Raw genomic sequence first — 18,667 nt, forward strand, 5'->3', positions numbered from 1 at the left:
GTGGGTGGATAAGGAAATACATTCGAGTACGTCTGAGACCATAGAGCATTATACAGAAGGAAGGTCAACCAAGACATGTAGTTTTTTAAAATGCAAGTCAAGTCTCTGGGTGAAGTAAGGTGGGGATGTGACCCAAAATACATGGATGGTGATGCTTTAATCGATATCGTGTTAAGAGCAGACTCTTGGGGGAGCAAATCAAAACCTAAGTAGAGGCCTAAAGGATCAGATCAGTGATGAATTTAATACGGTGTCCTTTTCAGTCATGTTCATTTCCAGGTGCCTCAGCTACAAATGTTGTATTACAGCAAGCAGTAACAGCTATTGTCAGCAAAACAGTCTAATCTTTCAAGCATGCCAGGGCAAGTAAATACATGCCCTGAGTTGTTTTGATTAATACCCATTGAAATTCTTCTTAATCTTGTATAAATCTGTTTAGAATCAAAATGAGAGTGGGACCCAACAAGACTCTAAATCATAATGTCCAATAACAAATTGAAATAAAATCCATGTCTTGTGTTCAGCGTCTTTGGCACTGTTCATATACATCTAGAGGTTTTAAGAAGCCAGTTCCTTGTGATGTGGTGCATCAATGCTTTTGCCATGATGCCATAATTACTTGCCATAATTACTTGCACTTTATTGATTATTTTAGCTATGAAAATACCTCTCCCATGTGATGTCTTTTGCACTTTGGCTCAGATCTGTTTTTAGCCTCCTGTTTTTTAATATTTTATGCAGTATATTGATTTTTATGACTGTTTTACTGATGTTGATGTCTTATTGATGTGAAAAATTGTTTTTACTGTTTTATTGCTGTGATTGTACTTTTATGTCGGGCATGGCCCCATGTAAGCCGCTCCGAGTCCCTCTGGGGAGATGGGGCGGGGTATAAAAATAAAGTTATTTATTTATGGTGGGATGGGGATGACATGGGACGTTCAGTGGACTGAGGGTTTGATAGGAAAGATATGCATTAGAGAATGCATTAGAGTATTCACTTTTGCTTTGTAGCCCCATGAGAGCATCATGAAGCACACTGGCATCTCCTATATATGCGGGTGGGAGGGAGCATTGATATGTTATCATATAGATGATATAGCCTGAAACTACGTAGAAGTTTAGTTTAGATCAGCTGCTTACATTTAGTGATGTGACTTGAAATAAATAAATACAGAGGTCATTAAAATCTGGACTCTTCCCTATTGGTCTCTCTGAGTGCTTACATTCTGCTTACTTAGATATATGTTATACTTTTCTATGAACAGAAATGATTTGTAACATTTGGCACCTTTGCAGTGGGGGAGCTTTGTTTCATATTGCCTCATGTTCAGTGTTGTCCTGCTCATGTTTTAAAGATAAATCAGTTTTGCACACCTGAACAGAGCTTGCCCAAGAATATTAAACTCTTTTCTGCACATGCACAGTTAGCATGGCAGGTTCCCTAGCCCAGCTGCTTTGAAGAGACTTGTGTTCAGTCTTGCATTAAAAAAAAGAAAGAAGCATAGTTATTTTTATATAGCTCTGTAACTATCTCTAGTTCTGAATTTTGTTTGTTTTTGAAGGAAACACAGTTTCCAAGTAGATTCTCATTGTGGTTGATGCAAGGAGCTAAAATTACTTGAAGGTTTGTGCTCAAATGCATACAGTCCCATCAGCGTAGTTGCGCCAATAATACATTTCATGATACCTTTCAAGCAGCAAATGCACTTTTGTTTAAAAATAAGATGGCTGGTGAACACATGTCTTGCTTTGAAGTTAAATTTTGTTTCAGGAAACCTTAACTTCCTGGAGTGTTAACTGGCTTCAAAACAAAGGGCATGCTCCTTCTTTACATTGTTGTAAAGCAGTGCAACACTGAACTTTTAGCCAGTGCAACACTGAAATTTAACAATGGAGATGCATGCCCAAGTGGGTTGAGATCAGACAATGGAGCCTTTGAATTTGCTCACCCCTGCAATAATTGGAGCCAGGAGATAATTACCTATTTTCCAATGTTTGTTGGGAGAATAATAAGTAATAAGCTGATTATGACTTAGAAAAGATTTTCCATCACTTAAAAAATAATTCATAAGCATTTAATCAGCTGGCCAAATAATTTAATGTTCAGCAGCAGTACTCCACCCACACTGTTGATATGTTTCACAAATAAAGAGGCAGATTGCAAATTACTTAAAGCCATTACTTCACTTAAGAAGGTGCATAAATTAAAACATGCTTTGAAAGATGTTTTCATTTTATTTACTGCAAAAATCCCTGTGAATAATCTTTTGCTTGGCATAAAAGGCAGCAAATATTGCCAGTGGGGCCATATCAGCAGCTTTCAGGGATCTCTTGCTTTCTGAATGTAAGAGATTTAGTACATGTGGCTGGTTATCCTTGATTCTCTGTTTTTTATTGGTTTACAACTTTTTCTCTCTCCAAAGGCTGAGGGTGCCGAATGGTCATTGGTAGGACTGGGTTCTCTGCTTTAACTCGGTTCTGATTTATGTCTTCTTGACCCCAGACTGTCTGTTATTGGATTCCTTTCCCAATTTTTGAACTCCTTTAAGAGTGGGACAAACAATGACAGACTAGAATCCATAACCATCTTCTAGTAGTAGTTTTTTAAAACTTTGTTTCCCGGCTGTTGTAAATGGCATTAGTTTTTTTATTTCTTTTCCTTTTAAATGCTCTTGGGAACTGGTCTTAGAAAAATGTATCAGGTGGCAAGGAAAGGGTAATACAGTAGAGTCTCACTTATCCAACATAAACGGGCCAGCAGAACGTTGGATAAGCGAATATGTTGGATAATAAGGAGGGATTAAGGAAAAGCCTATTAAACATCAAATTACATTAAGATTTTACAAATTAAGCACCAAAACATCATGTTATACAACAAATTTGCCAGAAAAAGTAGTTCAATACGCAGTAATGCTATGTAGTAATTACTGTATTTACGAATTTAGCACCAAAATATTGTGATGTCTCATGGGTCATGTAGTCCCGTTCCTAGTACTATTGTGGCAGACGAAGAGGAAAACTTTGGTTTCCCACCGTTTCAGCCAGAATTGGAGCCCTTGCACCTGCAGGATGTTTGCCCTCCAGAAGTCAGCCAAACAAGCCTTGGGCAGAATTCTCCCCCGTTCTCTCGTAAGGATAATTATAATCGAGATAGAGGCGCTAGGGAGGCGAAGCGCCGAAGCGCCAGAATCGCTGCCAGACAATTAGCTGATTAAGCCTGTTTCCCTTGGGAAATCTTAAGGAGTCATGCATCTGGACACAGTATGGGTTTCACTTCTTGTTCCCCAGGGAAAGTGTTCCTTGGCGGGAAAACAAGATCCTATATAGGTGTTTACCCGCAAGGAGATCCTTGCAGAGTCAATTCGTCAGCTTCAGGAGTGAGATCGTGTGTGGACTACGCTACTCCAGTTCCTTGTTTCCAGGACCTTGCCACGGACCTTGTTCTAGTTCCAAGCCTGCCTTGTTCCCCGGACCTCGCCTCGGACCTCGTTCTTGCTTCTTGCTTCTTGTTGCCACGTATCAAGTCTTGTTTGCCAAGAATCTAGTTTGTTTTCCAGCCTTGTTGTCAAGCTCCATTGGACTAAAGGACCCTGTCATTTCCCCACACTTGCTCGGCAAGTGTGTGTTTCGGTTATTGGATTATAACTTTGGACTCTAATATCTCATATTGGACATTGTTTTCCTGGACTATATTTGACCTTTCCTGAAAGGTCTATTTCTGAACTATATTCTTCACCTGTTTTTACTGACTTTATATATTCCTTTAATAAAGATATTAGATAGATTCTGGTCTCTGCGCATGGTTATTGGTGCTCTGCGGCCTGGGTCCTGACAAATATCACGATGTATTGAAAACATTGACTACAAAAATGTGTTGGATAATCCAGAATGTTGGATAAGCGAGTGTTGAATAAGTGAGACTCTATTGTAATTAAAAAGTATGTTGTAATTTTTTGAGTGAATTAGCACAGTTGAGCAAAAATGTGTAGTGTGGCTTCACATAGAGTGGTGTGGTGGGCAGCTGGTTCCTCTCAACACTATCTCCAGTGGTTAAGGTTCTTCTAGAATATCCTGAATTGATGTTCCTGTCATAGCACAGGGCTATCTGTAACATACATGATCATGTATTTATATCTTTTTTGTTTTTATTTAAGCTTTTAATCATATTACAATTGATTTCATCTGGTGCATGTACACATAAAAAAGGCGTCACATACAGTAGAGTTCCGGTTATCCGAGATAAAGGGGCGGTCCCAATCTCGGATAACTGAACTGCTCGGATAATAGGGAGGCCCTATTATCCCTCCCGGCAATCCGGTTTAGGAAAGTGCCTTGCGATCGCTGCTGCCTAGCAATGCTTGCGGGATTCTTCCCAAGGGTCAAGGGCTAGCTGAGGGCTCACCGAGGTACGACCCCCATCCCTCGGCGGGCCCTCGCCCCTTGGGAAGCACCCCGTGAGCATTGCTAGGCAGCAATCGCGGGGAGCTTCCTCCTCCCTCTCCCTCTCCTTCTCTCGAACTTGAGAGAAGGAGAGGGAGAGGGAGGAGTGCCCCCGGCAGCGTCTCAAATAATACGGAGTCTCGGTTAACCAGATCTTGGTTAACCAGAACTCTACTGTAGTCATAAAAATATGTAAGGCATAAATTTACAATTATTGTGACTGCACCTTTTCCTTTTATACATTCTATGTAATTGACTCCCTGTTCTCACTACAGGATAACCAACTAAAGACTAGAAATATAAGTTTTAAAGTTTAATTTGTTAGAAAAATTCTAAGCAGAAACATGTTATGTGGCAGAACTGTATAATTGTTTCAACACACACACACATATCTGCAAGTGTCTTTACTTAACTGTAAGCTACCAGTGGTGCCTTTTTTAATTTCATGCCTTGTTCTACTGCACAAGAACAAGTGTCCTTTCATTTGGTGTGTCCTTTGTGGTAAGTCTTGTGTATATGCTTTCCTAATTGCAGCAGGCGACATAGGAGACAAAACGCTCTTGGTAACTTACTGAAATATTAATAAGCCTTATTGTTCTGCTGCTTGTTCTGAATCTTGATGGAGTGTAACATAAAGCTGAAGCTTCACAGGGAACAATTTGTTTCTCTGTTACATAATATGACTGTAATGGGCAAGGGCATCTATCCAACCAGCATTTAAGAGGCAAGGTTGAAGGCATAAATGTGAGAGTAGAATATGCATTACAGTAGAGTCTCGCTTATCCAACGTAAACGGGCTAGCAGAATGTTGGATAAGCGAATATGTTGGATAATAAGGAGGGATTAAGTAAAAGCCAATTACACATCAAATTAGGTTATGATTTTACAAATTAAGCACCAAAACATCATGTTTTACAACAAATATGACAGAAAAAGTAGTTCAATACGCGGTAATGCTATGTAGTAATTACTGTACAGTATTTACAAATTTAGCACCAAAATATCACGATGTATTGAAAACATCGACTACAAAAATGCGTTGGCTAAGCCAGAACGTTGGATAAGCGAGTGTTGGATAAGTGAGACTCTACTGTATACATGCTTATTCTAACTAGTGGTACGTTTTGAGGCTTTCTAGCATAACCTAACCTAAACTGTTTGACTCAAAGAGTAATTAAATTATACTTTATATGTACAGGTATAATGAAAAATGCTAGAGGTGTACTTAGAACATGCTTTTATCCCCGTGTCACAGTAGTTCACTGTTTGGAGAGTATCTGTCCACACTTCTCGTAGTATGCCTCTTTCTATCTAATAACCTAAAGGACAATATTGGTAATGTTTTCTGAGCCACTGTTCTTGTATAAAATAGAATAGGTAATATAGGTATAGCCATTGCCACAGAACATATAGTATCTTGGAGAGCCTCCCCACCACCATGAAAGAATACATAATTAGAACAGTTGACCATATAGTGACATTATCAGCTGTTTTAGAGATCGTAAGCGAGGCTCCTAACTGGAGCTAACTACAAGAAGCATACAACACCTCTACTAAAGCAGATCCACTGGCTGCCGATAAGCTGCCAGTCCCAATTCAAGGTGCAGGTGATGACCTATAAAGCCCTATACGGCTTGGGCCCTGCCTATCTCCGTGATTGCATCTCCCCCTATGAACCAGCGCAGGCTGTAAGATCTGCCGGAGAGGCCCTCCTCTCACTCCTGCCACTGTCACAAGCGTGGTTGGTGGAGATGAGGGAGAGGACCTTCTTGGTGGTGGCTCCCCTACTGTGGAACGCCCTTCCCAGAGATTTTAGACAAGCTCCTTCTCTATCTTTTTTCTGCAAGAATCTGAAAACCTGGTAGTTCCTGCAAATCTTTGAGCAGGGCTGGTCCTTGGCTCTCCTGGCTATGACCCCACTCAGCAATTTATCCACTTCCTGGCCCCATGCCATACTGTTGCACTTGGCCTGCCTAGCACCTTATAATTGGCCACCCTAACGTTGAACCCCCTGGTCACTGTATCTTGGCCCATTAATGGAGTATTTTGTTATTCATTTTTAATTCTGTGGTTGATTGATTTGTATTTCTTGTGTAGTTATGTTCATTATTGTATTATGTTTGGTTGTTGTATGGTTTACTTTGCTATGAAGTCTCTGAGTCCCTTGAGAAGATAAGGCGATATATAAATAAAGTTTATAGGAGTATTGTGTCTAGATCCAGGGAAGTCATGCTACCCCTCTATTTTGCCTTGGTCAGACCACATCTGGAATATTGTGTCCAATTCTGGGCACCGCAATTGAAGAGAGATGTTGACAAGCTGGAATGTGTCCAGAAGAGGGCAACTAAAATGATCAAGGGTTTGGAGAACAAGCCCTATGAGGAGCAGCTTAAAGAACTGGGCATGTTTAGCCTGCAGAAGAGAAGGCTGAGAGGAGACATGATAGCCATGTATAAATATGTAAGGGGAAGTCATAGGGAGGAGGGAGCAAGCTTGTTTTCTTCTGCCCTGGAGACTAGGACGTGGAACAATGGCTTCAAACTAAAGGAAAGGAGATTCCACCTGAACATCAGGAAGAACTTCCTGACTGTGAGAGCTGTTTGGCAGTGGAACTCTCTGCCGCGAAGTGTGGTGGAGGCTCCTTCTTTGGAGGCTTTTAAGCAGAGACTGGATGGCCATCTGTCGGGGGTGCTTTGAATGTGATTTCCTGCTTCTTGGCAGGGGGTTGGAATGGATGGCCCACGAGGTCTCTTCCAACTGTATGATTCTATGATGATGATGATGATGATGATGACGATTACGACGATTACTAACTGTGCCCAGCCACGTGTTGCTGTGGCATAATCCTAAGTTAGTTTTTGTTTGTGGAAGCAAGTATGAATGTTGTAATTAGTCACCTTGATTAGCATTGAATGGCCTTGCAGCTTCAAAGCCTGGTTGTTTCCTCCCTGGGGGAATGCTTTGTTGGAAGTTAGCTGGCCTGATTGTTTCCTATCTGGTATTTCCCTGTTTTTTTAGTGTTGTTCTTCATTTACTGTCCTGGTTGTAGAGTTTTGTAATGCTGGATGCCTGGTTTTATTCAATTTTCATGGTTCACAGCAACCCAATAATAATAATTGTAATGATGATGATGATGATGATGATGATGACTCTGAGGTGGAGGGTGTGCAGAGAAAGAGGGCAATTAGCATTGAATGGCCCTGTAGTTTCAAAGCATGGCTGATTCCTTCCTGGGGGAATAGTTTGTTGGGAGGTGTTAGCTGGCCCTGATTGTTTCCTGTCTGGAATTCCCATTTTCAGAGTGTTGTTCTTTATTTACTGTCCTGATTTTAGAGGTTATAGTGTTCTGTTTTATTATACCACAGTAATTTATATTTATAATCTTGAATTATTGGCTTTGATCTGGATTATATGAGGACCCTTCTACAGAACTGTATAAAATCCACATTGAACTGGATTATATGGCAGTGTGGACTCAAGATAATCCAGTTCAAAGCAGATACTGTGGATTATGTACCTTGGCATTCTGGGTTATATAGCTGTGTGGAAGGGCCTTGAATCTGCACTGACATATAATCCAGTTCAAATCAGATAATCTGTATTGTATAGGCAGTGTGGAAGAGACCTAAGTGAACCCGCAGCCATTGTGCCTGAGGCAGTTGCTAGGACATGAAGTGAGCAAGGCATAAAGGGGGTGGAGCTTACCCTTTTAACTGGCAGCCATGGGGAGAACGGTTCTTCCTCGTCCTCTGTAATTTGGACTTTATTTTTCTAGGTTTTTTTTATTGAAAGACAAAGTCTTTTGTGGCCAAATTTGGTGTGATTTGGTTCAGTGGTTTTGTTGTTTACTCCATGGGCGAAAACACACACACACACACACACACATATAATTTCTTTTGCTTGAACAGGGTCTTCACTTATTTCTTCAGGTTTTGAGGGTGAACTGAGTATTCAGTTGGTGGTGCCCTTCATGGAAAACAGTGTCCATGGATGCATAAAGGGCCCCAGTGTGGAGTAGTGTTAGGTTAACACTGAGGAGGTCTACGTTCCAATTCCTGGTAAACTTTGAAGCTTGGACCGGTCATTCTTTTTCTCCCTGCTCTATGCCATACAGTAGTTTTTGGGATAAAAACAGGAATGGTGATAGACTTGTATGCTACATTGCTTCCTTTGAAAAAAAAAAGTCCGATATAAATGTAACAGATAAACCATAGCATTTGCCATTTCCTAATCCTGGTTAGGTAATTGTGAGGGAGTGCGGGGTCCTCTCTTGTGAGGCATTATTTCTTGCAGGTGCATGAGAAGCAGGAGAGGTCAACTGGTAGAATGGAAAATAATGATTGTGATCTCTTTTTTCTAGATCTATTGGAAAAATCCCGTGTTGTCAAACAACCAAGAGGTGAAAGAAATTTTCACATTTTCTATCAGATATTGTCTGGAGGATCGGAAGATCTGCTTGGTAAGTACAGTTGTAAGAAGTATGTATCTAAAATAACGTTGTACGTGGAATTGGATTCATTTGCTGAAGTCAAGATGCAATGATACATTTTGAAACTAAATGACAAGCGGAGCTCAACTTTCTTCTCTTTATACTTCTGATCCACCTCTCTGTTGTGTGTGTATGTGGGTGGGGGGCACTCCAGAGGGGCTTCTACTGCTCCAGAGAAACTTCTTATGAGGAAGAGGGGGTTGCAGGAGGGAAAGTGGATTACTGATTGTGGTGGAAGCAGAGGGATCCAGCAAAGATGCAGAACTGAATCCAGCAAAGATACATAATTGAATCCTTGTCCAAGTTTTCCTAATTAATTTCATGCTTATTTTAATGGATGGAAAATTGCCACAATTCCTACAGGTAACAAGAAGAACAGGAGCTTTGCCATTAATGAAGTCTTTTTTCATTTTCATAGAAAAACTTAAACTTGAAAGAGATTTCAACCAATACAACTACCTTAGTCTGGGCTCTGCAATAGTCAGTGGAGTAGATGATGCTGCAAACTTCAGAACCGTTAGGGTAAGAATTGGTGCTTTTCAGTACTGTTCAATTTAAGCTCAATGTTCTGCCTTTCAGTCAAAAGTAAGAACTCTCAAGTGATCGAACAAATTGTCTCTGGAAGTGGCAAGCTCTCATTTTAGTGGGACCTCCATCACATTTCTCAACAGTGGTGTAGCTCATCTAGCATTGCACTAAAAGTCTTGCACTAAGCAGTTTGTAGAGTAGTCAATGATATGCATGAATCTACCTAATTATGATTTTATGAATGTGTTTCATTTTGCAGTTTTTCTAAACTGAGTTTTGCAATCCAACAGAATGATCTTGCTGGCCTTAAATGCTGAATGTCCAAGAATCAAACACATATACTTTTCAGAAATGAGACTGTTTTGGGGGCTTTATGCCTTTATTCTAGCTTGCTATTTTTGCATCAGAATGGTGTATGAAATGAATATATAGCTATATGTGTTCCTAATTTTAATCTATATGAGAATTATTATCTTATTTTAAATCTTATTGGTTCTATTCATCTTTGTTTTGAAACCATATGCTGCTGAAACGTTTACTAAATATTGGAAACAACCTTCAGCAAAAAAAAAGATATCTCAAGGTGGCTTATAAATATTTAAGTTAAAAATGGTATTTAGTAAATTTTTATATATGAAAACTTATTACCTCTTCAGATTAAAGAAAATGCAGAAATGGTGGGAAAAGCAAAACGACATAGATTTAAATCTCAGTACAATATAATGCATGAGAGTCAGTGTGGAGTAGTGATTACTGTACCTGAGTGGAAACATTAGATTTGAATTCCTAACAGCAACTTTTGATGCAAGTTTCAATTTTTCAGTCTGATGCTATCACAGTTTTTGTGGGGATAAAGTCAAAGCGTGTGCATGTTTGAGGGTGGGAACCATGATGTTCACTGCTCTGAATTTTTTGAAGAAAGGACTGAATGAAAAAAACAAACCAGAATACATGAAACTTGTCTTCTGTCTTCTAGAATGCCATGCAGATCGTGGGATTCATGGAGCATGAAACACAGTCAGTTTTTGAAGTTGTGGCAGCTGTCTTAAAATTGGGAAACATTGAATTCAAGCCTGAATCTCGTGTGAATGGATTAGATGAAAGCAAAATCAAAGATAAAAATGGTAATAAAATAATGCATATTTAGAATAATAAATATTGTTTATAGATTATTAACTGAAACTGGAAAATTGGTATTGGTTCCAAATATGCAAGTTATATAAGTAGATGAACATATACTGAGTTATTCTTTCTAAAACAAAATTTGATTTAATGTTCTGTCTGACCATTGCTACATTCCTAAACAAAGAACTATCTGGTTATTATACTTGGGTTACCACAAATCTCTCCCCTTCCCTTTTGAATTTTGGAGATCTGGTTTGCTTTGTCACAACAATTGAATGACCTAACTTATAGTCCTGTGTCCACTAAATTAAGGGCAAGTCCAGCTGAAGTGAATGAAGTGAGATTTATTTCTGCATAGCCATATTAAGGATTTGCCTGCAAGATATTATTTTCTTTAATCCTAATCTCACTTGTTTCTGTTTCATTATTATTATTCTATTGCATATAAATTTATTAATAATTATTTTTGTTAGATAGGATGTGTTTGCTTTGTTTATTGTTTTTAAAGTTAAGTATTAAACCACCGACTGCAGGACATGGTCTTATTTCAATAAATGCGAAGGGATCAGCCTTACAGACTAACTGCAGGAAAGAAGTTGGTAGCATAAGATTTTGTAAATTAAATCTACTTCTTCAGATGCAGAGACCTTAATTTGCAAAAGCTTGCGCTACCGATCTAGGGCCTTTCTACACACGTACACCCACATGCGCTGAACTGGTGTCAGCATGGGTGGGCAAAGCCATGGCCCCTGTTTTGCCATTTAGAAAAAGGAAGAAACAGATCCTTACCAAGGCTGGAGGTGTCTGCTGTGTCCATGGTGTGTTTACATGATGTGACAGAGCTCTGGAGAGGGGAGTAGGTAATTCCAGAAGCTTCCAGCCTTGGTTAAGAACCTATTTCTTCCATTTTTAATGGTGAAGTGAAGTCCAGGGAGGGGAGGGTGGCAGTATAATTCCTGCTGCCTTAAGAAAGCTCAAAATATTCTTAAGGATCTATCTCACCCTGGATATTTTTTTTAATTATTACCATCTGGCAGACAGTTTAGGATGATAAAAACAAGGACAAATAGGCTGAGAGATAGCTCTTATCCTAGAGTGGTGACTATTCTGGACTCTGGTTTCACAGTGATGTGGCATTAGGAGTTGGTTGTGCAATAGTGATTAGAATGTCGAAGGATGAGTGTTTTTGTTTGGTAATTCTACATATAGAATATGATTGGGGTGGCATTTAATTTAGTTGCACAATGTACAGTGACAATAAAGTTATTCTGTTCTATTCTATTCTATTATTAGCGGGGCCCCAGTTAGTCTCTAAGGTGCTACAAGATTTCTGTATATATTCCAGACTAGCATGGGAATTTGTTTGAACTTTACCTTCATGGTCATAAAGACACTTTTGAAACAGACCTCTTGCAACTTTGGCTGTGGCTATAATTTGACATTATAACAACATGAGGGTTATCTAGCTGCACTGTAATGTTCTGGGAGTTAGGCAGTCACTAAAGGAAGCATGGTGAATTGTACCATGGTGATCAAACACAAACACTGAGTGTTTTTGCCAGTTATGAGCTACATCGGGGCGGGGAAGACCATTTGATCACTTGGATGTTCTAACCTACAATTGTCATCCAGAAACCTAGAAAGCCAAATGTTTCCCACCCATGGAAAATTTGGAAGTTATCTTCCACAAAATCTCCTTTTGGCAACTTTACTCTCCTGACCATAACATGTGCTCTGTTCTTTAAAATACAGCAGTGATTCTCCTGGACTCTGAGATGATTCATATGTTGCTCATTTTTTAAAAGACTATTGCAACCTTGTTGGTTTTAACATATGTTATTTCCATAGAACTCAAAGAAATATGTGAGTTGACAGGGATTGACCAGTCAGTATTGGAAAGAGCCTTCAGCTTCCGTACAGTTGAAGCCAAGCAGGAAAAGGTTTCCACAACTTTAAATGTGGCCCAGGTAATGCCATATTATAATCTCTGGGTGTTTTTTTTTTAACCATGTGCTTCACTGTAGTTTACAATATTCATCTTATTATTGTTATTAGAAGGGTTATTACTATGCATTTTTCATTCCATAAGCAAATGTTTCCTTTGTCACAATTAATTAAATATAACCTCCAAAAGGCACTACGTGTTCAGTATAAAATGTATTTGATACTGTAGTTTGTTATAGGGTAGAGAGATTTAATTCTGAGGTTGCCTAAGAACGCTTTAGATCCATCACAGAACATGAGTGTTATGTGAAATTAATAAAATAACAGTTTAATGATGGTGACTTTGAAATATTTGAAATGAAAATTCCATTTCATTTTGTGATTCTGCAAAGCCTTGATTCATAACCCCAGAACAGAGGATATATGGTTGTGGGTTATTTCCATCATATGGCAGTGCCAGAGCTGTTGTTCAAGCAATTCTTAAACCTTTCTAATTTTAAAATATCTTTTTATTAGGCTTATTACGCTCGGGATGCTTTGGCAAAGAATCTTTATAGCAGACTATTTTCCTGGCTTGTTAGCAGAATCAATGAGAGCATTAAGGTAATGTTCAGTGAAATTCAATCTGATTTGAATGAATGAATGAGCATGATACATAAAACAAGTATGCTGATTAGTTTCTGGCATAACATTGTAAAGTTGCCAGCAAGTAGAGATAGATTTCACTCTCTTAACATGCTACTTTTTCTGATATTTTATTCATCGTGATTTATTTTGATTAATTTAAAATTATTGAAAGTTATTGAACATCATTACCACTTCTTTCATTTACTAAATATATGACAATATTTTGTTTGAAAAGGCACAGACAAAAGTAAGGAAGAAAGTCATGGGAGTTTTGGACATCTACGGCTTTGAAATATTTGAGGTACTTTCTGTTAAATATTTTGTAGCAAATATAGGGGTATTTCATGTATTTATTTATGCATGTTATTTCTATTCCATGTTTTTTGGAACATTTCCCAATAGCCTATTCTACAGCTTTGAGCAGATATGTACAATAAATGTAAATAGAGCAAAATTGGAAACTCAAGTTCTCCAATTGTATTTAGTCTAGGAGTCTAGAACAATAATATAATGTGTAATTTATATATAAGAGTTTTGAACATAAACTCATACAACTAAAATAAGAGAAGGAATACTTAACAATTTTAAAACCTTAGCTGCTTTACAGAACTATTTTGTGTGATATTGTCAATAATTCACAATTCAGATGATGTCAATATATACATATGCAACAGATACATCAGTATCTCCCTTATTGTTTACATGAGATATATTTTTAGATGCACTTAGGAACTAATTACTTGCTATTGTTTTGGCCCCATTTTTTTTTAAATTGCACAAACATGAAATGTATCACAAATTAGGAAGAAAAAGATATCATTGTGACAAAGCAGTGACAAAGGAGGGGAAGAAATAGGGCAAAGTATGACATAAGAGAAGAAGAATTTTTTTTAAAAAAGATTGATATACTTTAAGGACTGTGTCTGTGTTAGAATAGCCAGGTGCTATTTTTGTACCTTTAAGTTACATTTTGATTCTAAAGCAGGTTTTACAATTAATCTGACTTCAGTCTACCTTTTGTTGCAGACTGATGCCCGATCTACATTGCCATATAATGCAGGTTGAAACTGCATTATATGGCAGTGTAAATGGGGCCTAATACTAGTTTCATAGCCAAAGATATATATTCAGCTTCATTTAACAGCCATTCATTGGAGCAAACATACTACCCTGTTTCCCCAAAAATAAGACATCCCCTGAAAATAAGACCTAATAGAGGTTTTGCTGAATTGCTAAATATAAGGCCTCCCCCGAAAGTAAGACCTAGCAAAGTTTTTGTTTGGAAGCATGCCTGCTGAACAGAACACCAGAGCATGCAGGATTGGTAGATGTACGTACCATAGATTGTTGCACATGGAAATAATGGTAGTAACAAGAAATTCTTGATAGGATTCACAGTTTGTCTAGTTATGCTGATTTTTGATGACAACTACTGTACAGTATATAATAAATGTTCATTTTTTTTGTTCAACAATAAATGTGAATTCTTCTTCATGGAAAAATAAGACATCCCCTGAAAATAAGACCTAGTGGATCCCATCATAGACAATAACAGAACAAAATGGGCAAGCAGTGTAGAGCAAAAATTAATATAAGACACTGTCTTGTTTTTGGGGAAACATGGTAGTGAAAAAACACAATCCTGTCATTCTATAGATGAGTGGTTCTCAACCTATGGGTCCCCAGGTGTTTTAGCCTACAACTCCCAGAAATCCCAACCAGTTTACCAGCTGTTAGGATTTCTGGGAGTTGAAGGCCAAAACATCTGGGAACCCACAGACTGAGAACCACTTCTATAGACTTTTCAGGGCCTCATGGGTTTTCCTTGCAGAAACAAGATGTTGTCCCAGTGAAATTATATTTTCTAATTCTGAAAACTTGGATGTTTACACAAATTTAATCTGAAGTTGTGCAGCCTAACTACCCACATAGCCAATTTAATTCAGACCTCATTTAACAATTTGGACCCAGACCCTGATTTGGTTTGGATAGATCATCAAGTTGAATAGCAGCCAGGAAATCTGAATTTGTGGTCTGGACATTGATTTGGATTTGGAAACAGAATTGATGATAACCTTTCTCCTTAATATGCAATCTTTTATTTAAAAACCAATTTTTTTTCTCCCACTAATGAAAAATGAGCAAATGCCTACAAGCCTCCAACAGTATGGGGGATGCTGCTGAGATTTTTGCTCCACACCAAGAGCTAGAGCTGTCAGCAGGCAAATTCCAGCTCCCACTCTCTCTCTATTGGCATTTTTGTTTTACAGTGCAGTTTTGGAGCATCGTGGAGACAAGGATTGGATCTCTGTTGTTGTGCTATGCTGGCAAATAAGATTGTAGACAAAGTATTTTATGAAGGAAGGAAAGCATAAGGGGGGAAAAGATTGTTAGAGATGCCAACATTTGTCTGCCTTCCCCTATTTTCTTTGCATTTTGGGGGAACGGGAGATAGCAGCACCAGGCATACTTCTAGCTGTATTTTACTGTGCAGTTCGCCAAATCAGTCCAAGTACATTTGAACTAGTTGGTCTGAACTGGCCTGATTCAACTGATGATTTGGATTTGCCTAAATTTGGTTCTGTAGCACCATTTTTAACCCATTATTTGTTCAGGTTGCACAATGAAGCCCCAGGCATTTTTGTAAAAGTAGTATTTGATTTTCATGTCACATGGTCACCTCATTCTTGGTATTGGACGAGCAAACTTGTTCAGCTATATTTCATATACACGTTACACACATAGACTGAAAGTAATTTTGTACAATACTTTTGTGTGTGAAACAAAGTTTGTAGGCACTGAACCATCAGAAAGCAAAGGTGTCATATCTCAGCTACCCATGGAGAAAACCAGATTATGGAGTAGTTTGGATTTCCAGATCAAGGAAGAACATAGCAGTTCTCCAGATTTTATTGGAGTTCATCTCCCATCAGCCGTAGCCAGATTTAGCCAGTGGTGAATAATTGTGGTAGTTTGCCAACAATTGGAGCAACATATACAGGGTGTTTGAAAAAGAACTCCCTAGTTTTAAGTATAAACACATTAAAACTAGGGAGTTCTTTTTCAAACACCCTGTATATCTGCCATCACTACCGTAGACATTGCTAATTATGTTTTGGCTTGGGAGTCAGTTAATTCATTCCTCCTTCTAAAACAAGATTTTAGAAAGACGGCATAAAGATATTTTAATTTATGTTTGAGGGTAAAGGGCTAAAGAGTAAAGTTGGCATAGGTTCTGCATCCCATCCCATCATACACAATGACAGAACAAAATGGGCAAGCATTGTTGACTTTTTAAAACCTCAGAATTATGATTTAGACTAGCCCTACATTTGCAGATTTTGGTTTCAAGTTAACCATACCTTTAATATTAACAATAGTAGCTCTTCAAAGGGTGTTGGAATAAATACTTCAATGAAGCCTTCACTGAAACTGTGATCAAGGAGAGATGTCAAGTTAATTTGTTTCTTCCCAAGGCTAATGTGCTAGGAATATTTAGTGTTATCTCTTTTCTCTGTCATATAATGTCTTTCTTGTTGTTGTTTAAATACATTATAGCTCCTATTAAAACTTATTTGTTTGTGGCTGCAGGGTCCTATGACTGTCACATCCAGAATAGTTTTTATGGCTATGGTCCTCCTCAAATCCCATTTGAATTAAGCAAGGACAATTGCTATATATCATCATGGTTAATTCACTGAGTAATAAACACAGCAACATAAATAAAAATGTATAACAAATCCACCAAGATTTTGTAGATATGCCTAACACTGATATCCTGAAATTCAGCAGTGATGAAGGTGAATTGTAATATATAGATAGAGAGGAATATGATGACAAAGTGACTAGATGGGGATAGTGCTGTGAGAAGTCTCAAGGATGGCTAAGTGATGCTAACATCAGCAAGGGTCATTACTGTAATTTCATGATCATAAAATGATAAGTCATTTTAAAATACAATCCTATTTCATTTAAATAGACAATCTGCTATTGATTTTAAAGGAGCAGGCTCAAAATAATTTTAAAACTGGGTTATTCTAAAATTGCCTAAGGCCAGAGAATATATCACTGCTGTGGCTATTACCATTAATTGATTACTTTAATGCCTTTTTCTCAGCAAGAGACCCAAAGTAGTCCACATTATTATTATTTTTTAATATGGGAGAGCAAAATATCAAAGAAACTTGTACCATCTGTTCACCTTTTTAACGTACAATTTTCTATGTGTGACTATTGGCACTTTGCTTGCTTTTGTTTCGTAGGAGAACAGTTTTGAGCAGTTCATTATTAACTACTGCAATGAAAAGCTACAGCAGATCTTCATTGAGCTTACCTTAAAAGAGGAACAAGAAGAATACATAAGAGAGGTAATAAGGCTTTGTTACTGTGTTTCAGTCTGCCGGTGTTGTCTCTGTTCACTACCAGCATGTCAAGCCACTGTGAAAAGCCTGTTTATGTTGCCTTTGCCTTGGCATAATTTTCTTTGCCAGTTGTGATGACCTTGTCAGGTATAGAACTAAGCTGTCATATTGATGTTCTCTTAATGGAACGTGAGTGTTAGTAGCCCTGAAACAAAATATATGGTTGAAAGGGCACCGACTAAAAGTGAAAGGGCAGTCTGTACTGAACTGGTGAAAGTAACATTCAGATAAATGTTTTTGGAGCGAGGGACTGTGTCCAAGACTTGTTTGGGGGGTAGAGGCTTAGTGCTCTACCTAGCTTCTCAGTATTTGAACAGCCAGGGCTTCTCCAGAAGGGATCCATGGAAGAATAATTATGCTCTCCTTTTAAAAGGATTACCTTTTCTTCTAGCACATGTTTAATGTTTTTAAGTGCCGTATGTACTTGAGTATAAGCTGACCTGAGTATCAGCCAAGGCACCTAATTTTACCAGAAAAAACTGGGAAAACTTACTGACTCGGGTATAAGACGAGGGTGGGAAATTCAGCAGCTACTGTAAATTTCAAAAATAAAAATAGATACCAATGAAATTACATTAATTGAGACATCAGTAAGTTGTTTTTGAATATTTGCATCAAACTGTAATTTAAGATAAGACTGTTCAACTCTGATTACCTATATACTCAAGTGTAAGACAACCCGAATATAAGCTGGCCAGTCCCCTCACTCAAGTATAAGCCGAGGGTTTTTTCCAGCCCTAAAAAGGGCTGAAAACTTGGCTTATACTCGAGTATATACAATAGTCTCAATCTCAAAACCAACAGGAATTGAAATCTTCCTAGACCAGGCAGGTAACACGAAAATGTGGAGACATCTGTTTGAAAAATAATGTTGGTTTTGGGTACAAAATGCAAATATTTCCAGGTCTGTAGTTTCTGATGGTATAATTTAAATTTACCATATTTCCTTTTGAAGATGAAGATTAAAATGAGAAAAAAAAATCCAGGCTTCTTGAGGTGAAGTTGTCCTTTCCTTAGAAGCACTCCAAGATGCACAAAGCGTTTATTGACCTAAGGCTTTGCACTAAAAGGATTTGGCTCTGTTTCAGTT

General features: G+C 38.2%; 1 protein-coding gene across 5 annotated transcripts in view; it reads left to right on the top strand.

Moving 5' to 3' along the window:
• myo1b (myosin IB) overlaps nucleotides 1-18,667 on the top strand; it is a 147,819-nt gene that overhangs the window by 82,170 nt on the left and 46,982 nt on the right. For all 5 annotated transcript variants that reach the window (XM_003217414.4, XM_016991464.2, XM_008104772.3 and 2 more), the window contains exons 8-14: nucleotides 8,804-8,902; nucleotides 9,351-9,454; nucleotides 10,437-10,584; nucleotides 12,434-12,552; nucleotides 13,046-13,132; nucleotides 13,392-13,457; nucleotides 17,419-17,523. In XM_003217414.4, coding sequence (XP_003217462.2) covers nucleotides 8,804-8,902; nucleotides 9,351-9,454; nucleotides 10,437-10,584; nucleotides 12,434-12,552; nucleotides 13,046-13,132; nucleotides 13,392-13,457; nucleotides 17,419-17,523 — 728 coding nt within the window. The remainder of the gene's footprint in view (nucleotides 1-8,803; nucleotides 8,903-9,350; nucleotides 9,455-10,436; nucleotides 10,585-12,433; nucleotides 12,553-13,045; nucleotides 13,133-13,391; nucleotides 13,458-17,418; nucleotides 17,524-18,667) is intronic.

This window comes from Anolis carolinensis, chromosome 1 (genome assembly GCF_035594765.1).
Source record: "Anolis carolinensis isolate JA03-04 chromosome 1, rAnoCar3.1.pri, whole genome shotgun sequence".
NCBI classification, from domain to species: Eukaryota; Metazoa; Chordata; class Lepidosauria; order Squamata; family Dactyloidae; genus Anolis; species Anolis carolinensis.